The sequence below is a fragment of the Cuculus canorus genome, chromosome 6, assembly GCF_017976375.1.
Source record: "Cuculus canorus isolate bCucCan1 chromosome 6, bCucCan1.pri, whole genome shotgun sequence".
NCBI classification, from domain to species: Eukaryota; Metazoa; Chordata; class Aves; order Cuculiformes; family Cuculidae; genus Cuculus; species Cuculus canorus.
This window is the reverse complement of record NC_071406.1, coordinates 24883244-24899627: the sequence shown is the minus strand read 5'-3', so window position 1 is coordinate 24899627 and position 16384 is coordinate 24883244. Positions and strand designations below refer to the sequence as shown.

Here is a 16384-nt window from a genome sequence, read left to right as displayed (position 1 = left end):
AGCAAAATCAGTGACCTTTTAAAAAGTATGCCAAAATAACTGAAACCAATAGACAAAAATGGTGCAAGTTAGGAGTCAGGCAATTTTTTCCGTAATGGTTATGTCACTCGTGCAAAATTTTCTACATAAAGCTAGTAATTGCTTCCTTAATCACATAGAGGGAACTAAAATTACCAGGATATATAAATGGTGTCTTGGAGTCTGTGAAATTAACATCTCTGCCTCAGGACTGGGTTTAATTGAGATGAAAGTCTTTTACTGTTTGTTCTATTGTTTTCAGTCACAAGCAACTTCTGAACTCCCATTACTGCTTTGCTTTAACAGTCTTGCATCTGGCCTACGTGCTGTGAGCCCAATTCACAAAAAAGTTATGCACCATTTACATGATACTTTCTTCTAAATTACTTCAGAGTATTTCCTCCTGAATAAAGCATCAACTTCAGCAATTGATTAGCATCCTTTCGTCTTCAGTGAAGGGGGACTCTTCCTGCAGATAGAAACAAAACCTACGGACTGCACTTCCGAGCACAGAAAAAAGCATCTGTTAATAAACAGATATGACTTTATTAAACCACAATTTGTAAAAACTAATGGATTTAAGCCTACTTAATAACTACAAGAAAAATCTATATTGACACACCTGAAACCATGTTTTGCAGGTAACTGTATAAGCTGCAACCTCAGATCAAAGCTAAAAGTAAAAGAATGATTTATTGAGTGTTGGATTTAAGGCTCATAATTGGTCAAAACTTCATTCCAATTAAAAAGAAAGAAAAATGCATGTCTTCTGTTGCACATGTCTGAAATTAGGAATGTAGTATAAGAGTGACCAAAGCAAGCCACAGGGCTTCTGGGCTCTCGAGTCTTACAGATCCCGATTTCTTTGGTTTGAAAATCAAAGTTCAAAGTTCAACTTTCTCAACACCATCACACTAATGCCATTTGAAATCAAGATCCATCACCGAGGCTTCTGTCCAAAAGAAGTTTCACAAAGTCTGACTTGAACGAATGGTATTGAAATAGAGGTTTTCAAGGTCAGTCACGCTTCACACTTTCATCTTCTGGCTACAATCAAAATAGGACTGTCTCAAGATCTTCAAGTCCTGTAAATTATTAGCTTCTGGGTAATGGAAGTTCAGGTACTCCTTAAGAGTTTTTTGTGCCAGAACATAACTTTTGCCAAACTGCCTACAGTTTAAAGGGACAGCTTTCCCTAACAAGTGCTCAAAAATGATTGCTCAGCATGTCCGACAGTCCTATTTAGGTATATGAACTACTAGAAATTTCAAGGAAACCATGCTCAGTGATCTTCTAGTAGCCCCACTGACCTTCTATACTTAAGGCCCCCAGCTTAGTACTATTTGCATACAGTTAAGGCATTTACTACAACTGAGCTTCTTTTAAAAACAGCTCACTTTACAGAAGTATGAATGGGAGAGAGGCAACAACAAGCAACCGTTGCCATATCAGAATATTTTCTAAAAAACTTGCTACTTCTAAGGAATCTGTATACCACTCATGATGCTTCTATGAAATTTAAGGGAATTAGTCAAATTACCTTCAAGGCAATGTGCCTTCATTCTGATTATTTTTTTCACACCTAACTTCTCAGTAGTACTCTTGGCAAGAAAGTGTTTTGGGTACTGTGATGCCAAACTATCATCTCCACTCCTTTACAGCAAAACAGAGGAAGTGCCTCTACAATTTCAAACTCTCCAGTAGATTATACACCAAGAACTGAAAGGCAGCAAAAAAGTCTTATGTATTTATATACAGAGCATGGCTCTGACTGTTGTAGTTGATACTGTTTTCCCAGCCCTAGGTTTCCAAAATGTACCCATTATGGCACTATCTGGAGTCTGAACTTTGGGTTCATTGCCTCTTATCTGGTTTTGAGCAAAAGAATTACCCTCCAAAACAGACTTAAGCTACTAAATATTAAAAACCTTGGAAACATATTAATCCAAGATCGATATACTTACCGAACTGAAACTGTGCATTGTCAACAAGGCGAATTGATGCAGGAGCACATCTCTTGGAGGTAAAGGTAGGGGAAATAGGGAAGAAGAATAAAAAATCATGCACACAGTTTTGCTGAAATTCTTGACAATCAAATTTTCAATTAAAAATAGCATACAAGAAAGCACACTGATACCAGAGACCTACAGCCATCATCATCGTTGCAGAGGGTTTACTATAAGCTTGTTTTCACTTGAATAGCAACCGTTATTAGCTATATCTAGACATACTATGTTGATAAAATGCAGTTTAACCTCAAGTCAATACAGGAATAGTCCAAAAATCTTTGCCTTCAAGTACTGAGTTTCTTTCCAAATTGCCATATGCATGAAGGATACCATACTTGATTAGAATGTCACGGGTTATGTCACCATGAAGCTGAAGATACACATATATTACAAACTCACTGAAAAGTCTAACTGTTGTGTGTTAACCCTGGTAGGCAGTAAGCACCACGCAGCTACTCACTCACCCCTCCCAGTGGGGTAGACAAGAAAATCAGAAAAGCAAAAGTGGGAAAATTCGTGGGTTGAGATGAAGACCATTTAATAAGCCAAAAAGTGATGCAAAGCAATGTTACCACCAGCCAACCAATATCCAGTCAGTCCCCAAGCAACAACTCCTAGAGAGCTCTCCTCTCCTGTTTTATCATATTTCTGACCATGATGTTATATGGTACAGAATACCCTTTTGGACAGTGTGGGTCAGCTATCGCAGCTGTGTTCCCTCCCAGCTTCCCCTCCACTCTAAACATGCTTGCTGGTGGAAGGAGAGTGCGAAAAGACAACGTGTACACACTGCTCAGCAAGAGCGGCAACAATGGTGCATTAACACAAGTACAAACCATAGCGCCACACAGCTGCTATGACAAAAATTAACTTCATACCAGCCAGACCCAGTACACTGATGTTCTACCAGACCGCAATTAAAACCTAGTTTGGACCCAGGTCCAAACTAGACTCTGCACTGTACAGAAATCTGAAAACCAGTAAGAGCTGTCTTCAATCAGGCAAGCTTCTAGTCATACCAGTGCCTATATCACATAATCTGTGCTGGCTAAGGCTGGTCATATTGAAATGTATGGCCAGAGGAATATGATAAAGCCTGAATTTTAGGCTAGTCTTCATTTAGTCACATCAATATGGAAGTACTCCTCTCACTGGATTTGAGATGTTCACCCTCCATCACATCATTAATACATATTTGGTCACACAATAGGAATTAAATAAATGAAGAACTAAGATAATTCACCAAACAGGTTGACAGAAGAATGTTAGATGAGTGGTTTTAAATGAGACTAACCCATCCACAACCTGCAGGCTGGTTATTCTTACATTAAAGCAGACCAATACAGACAAGAAACAGCTTTTCAATAAGAAATTACTGTAGTTATTACCACGATTGATGTGGGGAGCAAAAGAAGAGAGGACTAAGTAGTTCAGGCTCAAGTAAGCAGTGAAACAGCAGCAGCAGCAATAGAAGCTGAGAAATGGAGCAACACTACGTGGCTAAGAGTGCTTTTTTTCCCCTCTTCTAAGTCCACAGCTAGAAAAGACACTAGTTCCTTTATTGACTTAAAATGTTGATCAGTCATATGATTAAGTATTCCCAAACAGCCTGCTTAGTATCTTTAACATGAAGAACAAGCACCAGCAGTACAAGCATGACAAAAGAACTAGCAAGTGCTGCTGACTAGTATATGCATGTCATTCACATACCAGTTTGAACATCTGGCTTGGAACATTAAGTCATTAATTTAGACCAATCACTGGAAAAAATATAAAGCTGTTTGGCAATTATTAAAACATTTCTGAAATTAGTTCCCAAACTCAGGGTATTTTCCACCATTTATGGAAATGATTTGATATGCTTCGCACAGAGCAGAGAAAAGTTAAAAGTTAGTCCAAGATCATGATGAAAAAGGCTAGCCAGTGTAAGATTTGCTTGGAAGCACAGCCGTGAGAAACAGCGTCACAATTTGTACACCCGTATCTGAGTTTTGCTACCTGAAACCATCTTACACCATACTACACAGAAGGCTCTATTTAATACTACAGTGTAAGCGCATTGCCTCACAACATCCAGCTCACCCGAACATATCAACGTGCTTCAGGAAGTGTTCTCTAAGCACAGGCCACATCCTTCCATTGCATGACTTTTGCTCCTTTGTCATTTCAGAGCCATAAATTCAACTGCCTTTTAATTGTTGGCTGCAACTTAATTCCCTTAAGTAGTGGTCACGTTTACATAGTCCTCAACTAATCTGAGAATAAAGCTCTCTATTAAAGAGGAGACAAAGCTAAACTTCTCTGTGCTGAGATATGCAAATAACTCCCACTGAAAAAGAACCATCAAAAGCTACACCCACAATTTGGCTTAGAATCAGGCAAATGCAGAATACACTCAATCCTCAACTGCGTAATTTCCAAAAACCTCATGGACCATACACACTTATAAGGTTTATATTATCTCAAATCCTTGGTTATGAGTTGCCAGAAATACTAGAGCATTAGCACACCCCTAGTGCTAGAATCTGTGTTCTTGAGTGAAGTCAACATCCAGTTTTTCTTTACCTGCTTTGCCACTTCCCTTAAGCAGGCCACTCCTCGTTCAAAGTTGGGGAAGACCACAGAGCCATACTTCTGGTATTCAGGGACTGGGCGAATCTTTATTGTAACTTCAGTAACTACTCCAAGAGTTCCTTTAGGAAAAAAAGAAAAACTAAGTAAAGCATTGCAAGATGTACCTCTTGTGAGTTACCAAACTTACCCAGCTTGACAACTGTTTACCAGGATGTTTTAAGTTAACAAAGTAGGAATCCCAAAAATTCAGTATTGTAGCAGTAAGCAATTTACTCCTAGCTTTATACAGTGAATTCCTGACAAGACATCCTCTAAATCATGATGTTTGTTACTGGATCTGTAGGCTAACTCCACTGATTTGTTTTAAGCCCTGTTCACAGTTGCTTAACTTCACAGTCCTACTTAAAGTCTCAATGTATTATCTCATCACAATAAATTTGTGCCCCTATAATGCCACTCAGTATTAAAGATGCTTAAAATCATCAAGCCATTACAAAAGCTGAATAAGATGCAGTTATGTGAAATTAGAGTGCTTATACCTTCAGATCCCATGATGAAATGATGGATATCAGGTCCCGTTGACATGCGAGGTACTTGACAGTTTTTTTCTACTATTCCTCTAGGAGTTACCATTTTTATATGAATCACCTGTTTAAACAACATGCAGCAACTATAAATACTACCATTAAGCACAGATTTTTTTCATATATTTATTTCCTACAAAATGTTTATTAAGCTTGATACAGTTCAATTTGGTAGACTTTCAACATTCTGTAGGCAGCCTCAAGAACTTTTGGGATAACCTGAGGACTGTTACCAACAATTATTTCCAACACAGCATGGTTCACCCACACAACAGACTGCTTCCAGTTCTATGCCACATCAAATCAGCTGTTAGCTACACGCGGACAGTACCAGTTAAAACTCTTCTGTTTCTCAGTGAAGATGGTACTTCAGGATTTTATTCCAGAACACACACAGGACTTCAGAGGCAAAGTGAGGGTTTTGCTTAAATTTTGCTTCAGAACTGGTGCTTAATAAAACTAACATAATTCAGGCAATTGCTACAGAAATATTTCTATTAGGAAGAAAGACAGAAGTAAGTTTTGTGAAACAGATTATCAATATTAAATCTGTCATAAGTGATATATATGTAAGTCAGTAAGTTGGGTTTTTTTCCAAATTGTTTTCCAATCTTATTGCTTCCAGCTTTATTAATGCAGACACAATACATCCCTTACAATTATTATACAATCCTTTAATCAATTATTTTATACCAAGGAAGGGTAGGTTTTGCATCTTTTAGTGAAGCCTTTAAATGAAGCAAAATTATTCAATTTCAACTAATGGCTTTAAAACTTCCAAGCACTGGTAGGTAGGTAATTTTTATCCTGCTCCAAGTTGTTCAAGGATTTCATTAAATGCATTTTCCAAATTGTTGATTCTACAATGAGGAGATTTTAGGCAGCTTATATAACACATCATTTCTAGATAAGGGCTCCTCAAAAGGTAAACATTTTCCTGAAACTCTCACTGCGCCATTTCAAAATGCATGAACTATTCTGGAACTATTTTCAGTCCTATTCCCTCCTAATTTAAGTTTCAGAAGCTGTTTCAGCCTGAAGTTACACTTCCATGCTAGAAAATATTTCTGCTTCACATCTCCCAGTACAAGCAAAACTATACCACTAAGTAATACTTCAGGCTGTCTGGGACAGACAGCCCTTCATAAGAGCTAATAGTTGTAGTTCAGACAGTCCTACTGAATAAAAACTGTGTAGTTCCAACCAAGCTCAGTCACTGAGAGTATAAGTGTCATGTCTGTGCACAGAAGAAAACGTTTTGTCTATGAGCTACGAGTTGATGAAAAAGCCTGAGGTGACAGGGACGCATTACCTCGAGCGTGCTGCAAGAAAGAAGGATAAAACCCACCCATGAGGAAGGGCTACTGTACAAACTACAAGAGGAAGCTGGACGTTTGAAACAAAAAGGCAGGGAAAGTCTCAACACTGATGATTTAACTTCAATATATATAACAAATTTGTTTTAATAGAAAAGGTAAGATTTTTACATCAAATAGTATGCTTTAAAAGATAAATTACCTGCATTAATATAAGGACGAACCATTTTAATGCTTATAACAGATTCAAGAGTAGAATACTGCCATTCCCAGTCCATTGCTTCTTTCCTCAGGGTTCCTACAGCCCACATGGTGGCATTTGATTTCCCCATTGTGCATCCACATGGTCAATTAGATCAGCCCACTGACTGGAAAAAACTGCTAGCCTGGGGTGCTGGAAAGCGCTAGCTTGCTGTAAGAATGAGATGATCCAACTAGACAACTTCAGAAATGCACAACAGGTAGGAGAGAATATGGACCTTCTAAAATCACCCTAAAGGTTTGACAGTATTACATTGGATTAACAGAAAGCATAACACAGTCAAAGATGGAAGAGTCAAGACTGTAACAATTCCTTAGTCTCACCAATGAGCACCAAAATGAAATTGACTTTTAGATCAGTGGTAGGTATTAGTACTAATATCAAAAACAAGCAAACAAACATTTCAGTCACGATTTGATGCCAAGGCTGTACCACTTGTTAAGAGAACTGCAATTTACTAATCTCTTTTCCCTCTTGTTGCGAGTCATCACAGAAGTTAAACCCTGAAACAGGCTAATTAATTAGAAAAAAAAATATTAGAACTACTTACCAGATCTTCGATGTTTCCATAGATGTTTTTTTTCATGCCTGATGCTCGCGTTGCTACCCATCCTCCTAGTGAGCTGAACTCCATGGAATCTGGTTCATGGCCTGTACAGAAGCCACTTTCAGCAAGCTAAAGAAAGAGAAAAAAAGGCATTCTACAGAGCCTGCATTATTGGCTTAGTACTCCAAATCTCAATATTCGAGGGTTCATTGGTTTTGGGTTTTTTTCACTTAAAAAACCTCATCCTGATTATACCCTGTTTTATTCAAGCACAAGTTTTGCCTTTGGTATACAAATGAAATGAAATTGATTCTGCTTCTACCATGACTATGCTGGGCTACATATCAACCTATAATACTCCTGCCCAAATTTTAAAACTAAGACCTCTAGTGTTCATGAGAAGACACGAATTCAAAAACACATGGAAAAACATTATAACTAAGTAACTGCCAACTTTGCACAAATGCTGCCAATAAATAAGGCACTTAATCTCTTGTTCTTTCTATTGGAATGTGATATGCAGCAGGTCTGCAGAAAATCTGAGCAAATTGCCTGTACTTAATTCTCTCAAGGAGTGATGTGTTTTAATATACAGCCATCTGGCTGGGCTTCCCATGTGCAACTCTGCCAATCATTTGTGATGCAGATCACGCATTCTTGTACATTAAGTAGTCACTTGTTTCTCATTTTTCTGTGTTAGCTTGGCTTCACCATCTGCACAGCACCTGAGGTTGACTGGATGCCCTCAGAATCACAACACCAAAGACGTCAGACAGGAAGAATTAAAGGCCCAACAGTCTCACATTAGGTGATAACTGTGTTATTGCATTTGAGATGATTAATCTGCACTGACCAACTGATAAATACCTATGTCCAACTGGATTGTTAAGCATACCACAAAGTGTATCATTAACTATGTTCTGTTGTACAAAGTAGTTCTAACTTAAACGATTGAAAGTCACTTCTATGTAACACCTATGGTGATCCATCTAGTTCATGGTCCTCTCTCAAACTAGAGTAGCTGGTGGCTTTAGATGCTTAGTGGTCATATACAACAGAAGGGTTGGAGCCTGTGCCCTCCTCATTCCCCAGGATTACAAGAAATTTGCTTCAGTAACAACTTATCAATTTCTACAAGTTTCATGAACACAAGCACAGCAGAAGACCATGCTTTTGAAAACTCATAACTTATTGTGCATGTATGAAGCACTCAGTCCAACTCCTTGAATCCAGTTGTATGAACAGCATGTGCTAAAACACACTTTTAAGACAGGGAGAGATTATGCCCTGTACTTTGCAGATGCAAGATACAGCCTCATCCAGAAAATATGAGCTTGTACTAGCTTTTCCTACAGAATCATGATCCAACTGATAATGCTTATCACAAAGAAAAATTAAATATTGTTTTATCTTCATTGTCCTTTTGTCACCTTTAGTCCTCATCTGTCAGCTCTTATTCCAAGTTCTGTTCTGACAAAAACAAGTAACTTGAGATTTCTGTATAAAGCCCACTAATATCTAAAGCACTCACTCCACAGAAAATAGTCTTAATCACACTGGAATCAATAGCTAAGTCAGACAAACGTGTGAAGCATATAACAGAGCATTCAAAAATCAGTGTAAGACTTACAGTCTAACTTTTGTCAAATATCAGGTTTTTCCAATTTGTTTTTTGTTCAGAACTCTGTTCTTGATTTTCCTTACTGTTGTAAGGTTCATGATATCTGTAAGTGAGATAGCCTACTAAGTAACTTCAGCACTCAAAGAATGAGGAATATAGTAAGAAGCACCAAACCATTTCACTGCAACGTAATTCCTAGATAATGCTGGTAAAGTCTCCTAAAGCAATAGAAGGATCAGCCACAAATCTGAAGCTTACTTCGGACTAGCAAGTTACAAACAAAACCAAACAAACCCTTTCAAATAGTTTCCTCTTTGCACAGTCCAAATGTGTATCTGCTTTTACCTGTAGTTCAGTGGAAGCCTTTATTGGCATTAACTGTAATATTAAACCATAGTTGTGCTTAGATTGTACTACACAAAACAAGCACAATTCGGACTCCTAGCTTAATCACATCACATTTGCTACTAATGCTCAAATTCCAGTATATGTAATAAGTTTAATATATATGCACACACTTTGAATAGATTTTCTGATTTTATATTCTTTGCACACTGAAGGAATTGCAGAGTCACTCCATACATTAAAGCACCAAGACAACACCGACCCTTACTTTATGTGAGCAGAAAAGTAGTGACAATTAAAGGACAAATAGTAGTGAAGTCCCAAACTACTACCCCAGAAAAATGTCATTTAAATGCAGAGAACATTCACCTTGCATTTTAATTCCTAGCTTGAAACAAACCGATCTGGACAGTTTAAAATATTATATCAAATGATAAAAGGGAAAATAAAACATGAGGCAGGAAAGGGTATCCTCATCATAAACAACTCTGATATCCAAGTATAACAACTTTTCTTCTAAAAAGTGGTCTGGAAAAAAAAGTCCGAAAAACTTTTCATTTCTATGTATTTGTAAAGTGCATTTAGGCACTAAGAGAAGTTTAGACAACATTTAGCTCTCAAGCAAGACAAGTCCTAGAATATTTTTTTTAAATAATCAGAACTGTGCATCCATTGTGCACCCAGAACTTGCTTGATTACACAGGAGCACCAAGAAGACCCTGAGAAGTGTACTGCTGCTCATCTGAAACTGAAATTATAAACCAGTAGAGTTCATTTAGAAATGAAGGTGATCTCTAAGATCTTTTCCAACCTAATGATTCTATGATACTAATCTTTGACTGGGCTGTTGTTTTGGGCAATCCTCCATCCTTTCTGCTACTCTCCTGTAGATGGCCTTAAGCAGCAGCAAAAACATCAAATCCTTTATATGCTCTAACCTTTCTGAGAAGACTAACTCCGACCAAAATAACTAAAACATGCATGAAAAAATGACAATTTGAACTCTTCCTGGTAATTAGTACCAAATGTCATGCCTTGCAACCACAAGGGTGTATCTAAGGTCTGAAAAACAAAGCATAGCATTACATCCTGTGAATTGTCAACTTATTACTGTAATGGCATTTTGTGACTAGAGGCAAAAAGAAAAAAAAAATTTAAAGTGTTCATAAAACACAGCATTCAATGTGATACAGTTCATAGCCAGGCATCTGATGCTTACCACACCCATCTGCATGAGAACGGTCAAGAATTAAGCTAGAATTCCATGATTTAGACATGAGGAACAGCAAAGAAAAATATAAAGAAATACTAGATGCTTGACAAGTTAAAAATACCTGTTTTTCCAGATCTTGTCCAACAATGCCAGCTTCCACACAAGCTGTTAAGTTTTTCTCATCTATCCAGAGAATCCGATTCTGTTGAAAAGCCAATTAAAACGAAGAATAAGCGTTAAGGAGGTTACAATTTGGAAGTCACCACTGTAGGAGAGCAAGATACTTCGTAGTCAATTTATACTGGGAAGGTTTACAGATAAAATGCAGAAAAGCCAGAAAGAATTAAGTCAAAACTCTTACAGAAGTTAAGCAATACAGGATTTTCACAATTAACATGATTGAAGGTGCCTGAGTCTGGCTATCTGGACATTAAGTGTAAACCAAGAACAATATCCTTAAACATATTCCATGGGTTAAATAGACTGCATTCAGTTATTCCAGTTCAGTTCTTGGATTTTGACACAGTGAGCTAGAAGTACAGCTATATACTATAGAAGTATATAAAAATATACTACAGGATGTCAGAGTATGCATGCACTTCAGAAATTCAAGATACTTAGAAGGATTTTGTCTCGTGAGGCTGTCCCATCAGTACAATCTACTAAATGGGAAAAGTAGTAAACACTACAACTTACATAGTGCACTACGCACAACTGGCAATGAGGACAATCCACACGAAGGAGAAACTTAAATATGGTTTAAGCTTTGTTTACAGTAAGGATGACACAGAAGCTTCAGCTTCCACTCTTCATTCTCAAGTACGCTTCTGGTGTGCTTCTATAATTTTGTATATGAATATTGTAAAACAGCTTTAACTTCCCTTGGCCCTGATTTTTCAAGTGATAAAAACGTGGGCACCTTGTAATCCAACCGAAGCTATACTTTAGAGCAACTGTCTCCCCTCACAACATCTAAGGTAGGTAATTATTCAAAGTCAGCTATTATTTCATCTCCTTTCAGACACCTTCAGTTTCAAAAAACTGCTTAACTGACTTGAAATGCATACGTAAACCCTACACATGAGATGAAGATACCCATGAAGCATTTGGCTAAAGTTTACTATTTTAACAATCATAAAACCTGTGTCTTGGAGCAGTTAACTCTGACAATGCTTTTCACCTTAATTTCCTTATTTTCCTTCCTCATTAATGATTACAAGAACTGGCTAGCAGAGTAATTACAGATCTACAAAAATGGTCTAATTTCTGACTTTGTGTATACTTACATATCCAGCTGACAAAAAACGATAGTAAGAATTAACCACATTCTTTTCCCACTCCTAAAATAGCCAGAAGTCAAACCTGTGGGCTATGAATCACCGAGTTCAAACACAGGCCTGAGTCAGTACTGTAGTCTTTGGATTTCTCTCCCTATACATACTCGAAAAGCTTCCTTCAATACGCGACTGCCAGAGTTGCAGAAGAGATGACTTTATAGCCAGACACACTGAGAAGCAAGTTTAACTGAAGCACCACTGACTGAGCAGAAAAAATGGAGCCAAACCCCAGGTCTCACCTTCAAGGCTAAAGGACTTAAGCTCAGCAGGTGCTCAGAGTCAGTAGAGCCTTATATCAAAGATAAAGCTGTTTCTAAAGCACCTCATTACTATGTAGTCATAAAACTATCATTTTACAAGTATAAAGCTCCTTCATAATGTAAAGATGAAAACTAAATTTTACAGGACTTCATCTCTAAACTGCCATAAAGCTATGAACTTCACATTCTCAAGATGTTATCTCACAAAATCCTAGCTTTTTTCTTCAACTTGATCTTTCAAGTTGATTTATAGATATTAGGTCACCTTAACAACCTTTGCTGCAAGTCTGCAAAAACTAGTGAAATCTGCAAGGACAAACAGCTTCCTCTGAGCCTTTCATTTAACCTCACATAGTTTCCAGCACAGAAGAACAGTAGCTTCCTCTGATTTTCACTTAAAGCTGCTACAAGAAGACTTAACAGTGATTTTTTTTCTTCCTTATTGCATAAATACAGGTCATATGAAGCAGTACAGGACTAACAACACTAAAATATTTCTTAAAATGAAACAGTTCAATTTAATCATGCATGGTACAGATTAATACTTCAATACCTATGTTAGTCTTGCTAAGAAAGTGTTCATTCTCTAGTGATCACCATTCAAAACAACAGAACTATTAAAAAACAAACAAACCAAACCCAACCCACACTAAGAGAGACATACCATTTGTGACGTATCCAGCGAGATAATTGTTCTTTTTTCTTCTTCAGGACATTCAAGGGCACTAGAGACACTTGTCCCTCCTGCAAATATGGGAGGGACACTGATCATAAAATTCTCAGACAGCTTTTCTTCAAATACAATCCCTCTCTTCCTTTCCGATATTGAACTGAATAAAGCAAGATCACTGAAGTTAAAAAGCTAATCACTAGCCTCAAACAGTTAAGATTGACCCTTCTCCCAAACTGGTTTCACAAAATCATGCCAACATTAAAGCTGAAAATGCTCTAATAGCACTCGATAACAAACCATAAAATTCTGTGATCACCTCTGTTGTTCCTGTTAAGTCCAGAATAGAGTTTTAAAGAAAAGAAGGATAAGAAATAACAAAGGCATCCAAGAAATAGATATAGGTATGGCTTCTATGTATTCTTTTAAGATGACTATGGAAGCTGCTACACTTCTATCTAGAAAGTTGGTTTAAGAAGTCTACCTAACATAGGAATGCAATACTTAACTGAAAGCAAGAAACTGAAAGGCTATAACCATAAAATATGGATAACACTAAATGTCAAACTTCTCTGGAGGTTTCCAATTTATCTTTAAAGGACGTCACACGTTAGCATCCAAGAAGCCTTTTAGTTCTCAAAGACTACAAAAAATCACAGGAAGAGACCAGGATGCTGAAGAGATCCACAAGCTACCAGAAGAACAGCCAATGGCAAGCACAGAGACAGTGACAACTAATAAAACACTCTCCAAGAGCAGTAAAGCCTGTCAATTTTGTTTCCAGTTATGGGAAAGGTGGCATTTTCCTTAGACGACAACCAAGTGACTCCCAGAATCTGACCACAGTTCAATATAAAAGCACCCCAAAAACAATCCGAAGATCTTTCTGTATCCTGGTCAGTGAACCAGAGATAGTGAATTTTGCTGCTTTCAGCTATACCAATTTACTGGTACCAAAGGTGACTTGTGGCAGTCTTGCACCTCTCCAGATGTATCTGGCAAGGGTGAAAGTGTTTTAGGGAGAAACCAGCTTCATCAGTTTGGTATTATGTTCAAGTGACATGCCCATCTTCTCAAATAGCAAGTGTCCTTCCTACAGGGGCTATACAACTACAGCGTAAGCAAGTATCGAGTAAAACACACAGATTTATCCCGCGATAGAGTTTGAGACAACAAGCTTCTCATGGAATGAGCTCATGAAAGCCAACATCCTATGTTTCCTGAGCTCTAAGTTAAAACAAGGTAGCTCACCACCCTACTTCAGCAGGCTTAGAGGAAAAAGCATCCACAACTAAAAACCTGAAGTCTTTCAGAAATTCTTTAGGCTGAGGATGCTGATAAAACAGGCCTTTACCTGTACTCCGGACCTGCAAGATTTCCTGAAAGACCCTTGCCACAGGAGCCTACTCTAACTTGCAAACTGATTCATCAGAATTATCGTTAATGATCTTGCAGTACTGTGTCTTGTCCATAATCCTCTATGGATCTAAGAGCTCCAACTGTCCAACAAAGCCCCCCTAATTTATACACGTTTGTGGGAACAGAGCATAAGTAACATGTCCAAAAACATGATACCTTTAGCACAGGTATTTGAATCTCTTGTTTCCTAAAAGACTACCAAGTCACAGAGGTAGATTTCAGCTTCATATAATCAATTCTCTTGCACATTCAACATTCAAGGTGTTGATGTACTTCTAATGACTTCCACTATATTGAATGCAGCAGCTTTTTATACTGCAAGATCATAAAAATTAACACCATGCTTACAACACTGCTAAAACAATCTATTGAATTATTCATACAATTTATTACTAAGATGATATATCAACATTGAATTCAAGTAGAATGCATTTTCACTAGTAGCGTTAAACAGATTTGAGATTTCATAACACTTACCACCAAATGGTATTATGCAGAGATTGTGTTTGCAGGCTAATTCCACAATTTTAACTACATCTTCATGGCAAACTGAAAAAAGTCAAAACCGAAAAAAGCAGGATTTGAGTTCAGTACTGTTATTTGTCCATTGTACTAAACATTGCAGTTTGAATAATAGTTCCTTTTATGACACAAGCAAGGATGACACTATGTGCACCTCTGTGCACTAAAGAGATGGGCTCAGAAGTATCAGTTCTGGAGTAAAGTTTAGACCTGAAACAATCCTACATTTGAAGAACTAACTACATCCTTAGATGACTTCTCTACTCACAGATTGAGACCTCCTGCAAATTCTCAAGGAAAGACAGGCCATCAAACTTAAAAATGAATGTAGGTATCTTGGAGGTCAAAACAAGTTTAAAGCTTTTACGAAAACAGGCTTTTGAATTTATTTTAAGTGAGGCTCTTCTGAGAGCTGAACAATGTATCTTTCTCTTCCTGGCTGAAAAAAAAGTCACTGGTGACTTTTACTTTTTCAGAATGCATTCTGCTTCCTCCTTTGACCAGACAAACACTTGCACACAGACAAGGAAAAGGATCAAATAAAAGATCAAATACAGCAAGTACATGCATTTATGCAAGTAGCAGAGAATGAGCAGGACTAAATAAAAAGGCTCACAAACTCTGGCTACTTAGCTCTTGCCATGCAAATCAACTTTTAACAAAGGTAGTCAATCATTTAATTTTGGTTGCTTTTTGGAGCTGCACAAAACAACACTGTGGCAAGTGCTGCTCACAGTCACCAGTGCTGCAGTGTCAGCACCTGTCCTTGAGAAATGAGATGCATCTTATTCACCGTAAATAAAGAAAGCAACACTGAGCCAGGACTAAGTTCTTATTAGAATTCTGGGGGGTTCCAATGCAGTTCAGCTACTGAAATATCAGAAAGATATAAAAGGCAAGGGAAGAGTTGGATTCATACAGATGAACAGAAATTGACAGGTACTTAGATGAAATGACTTTTTGGTTAGCTACTGAAGAATGGCACATGGAAAGCAGCTCCTAGTGACAGATAAACAAGTAGAAAATCCACGAGTGTGCAAAAAGTCATATCAGTTTAAGTATTTGTATCCTTCTACTACACAGAAGCAAGCATATTTTCTGCGACATATATACAACAGCATTAGTTATAACTCTATTCAAAACTGGCCTAAGCCTACCCTCAGATTGCACTGTTCTTTCTTCAAGTCAATGATCGTTTCTCAAGTGTTCTGACAGGAGTTAGAGGTGTTAATTTTATTAAAGTACAACAAAGTTCTTTAATACAAACATTTTACTTTCTCTCTATCACCAACAGACAACTATTCTTGGTGAACATACAAGTTCAAATTACACTGTGGTTACTTAAGTCATTAATTCAGTGTCAATAGAAACTTCAGTTACGTTTAATAATAAATTTGACTTCTCCACAAAGTGATGGGATTTCACACGCAGAACCTGGAAACTGGATGCTAAACAATCATGATTACCATTCATGAAAAATTAATTCTGTTTCTGTAAAAACAACTGAAGTCAGCAAACCAAGAGACAGCTTCCCCACAACAAGAAAGCATAGGAGTTTAATAAATAGTGGCCTATCAGAAGGAAGAATAAAGACAATTAAGGCTTACCAGGCCATACAACTATATCAGGAATTCGCTTAAACATTCCTTCCCTGAGTACAAATATCTCATGCAGGCAGTGACCTGAA

General features: G+C 37.5%; 1 protein-coding gene across 1 annotated transcript in view; it reads right to left on the bottom strand.

Moving 5' to 3' along the window:
• The window catches only part of AGPS (alkylglycerone phosphate synthase), a gene marked incomplete at its 5' end in the record, with an annotated part of 53098 nt that overhangs the window by 17468 nt on the left and 19246 nt on the right, over positions 1-16384 (bottom strand). The window contains 8 exon segments of the mRNA XM_054069823.1: positions 1983-2034; positions 4593-4720; positions 5141-5249; positions 7314-7439; positions 10611-10691; positions 12751-12830; positions 14653-14724; positions 16305-16379. Coding sequence (XP_053925798.1) covers positions 1983-2034; positions 4593-4720; positions 5141-5249; positions 7314-7439; positions 10611-10691; positions 12751-12830; positions 14653-14724; positions 16305-16379 — 723 coding nt within the window.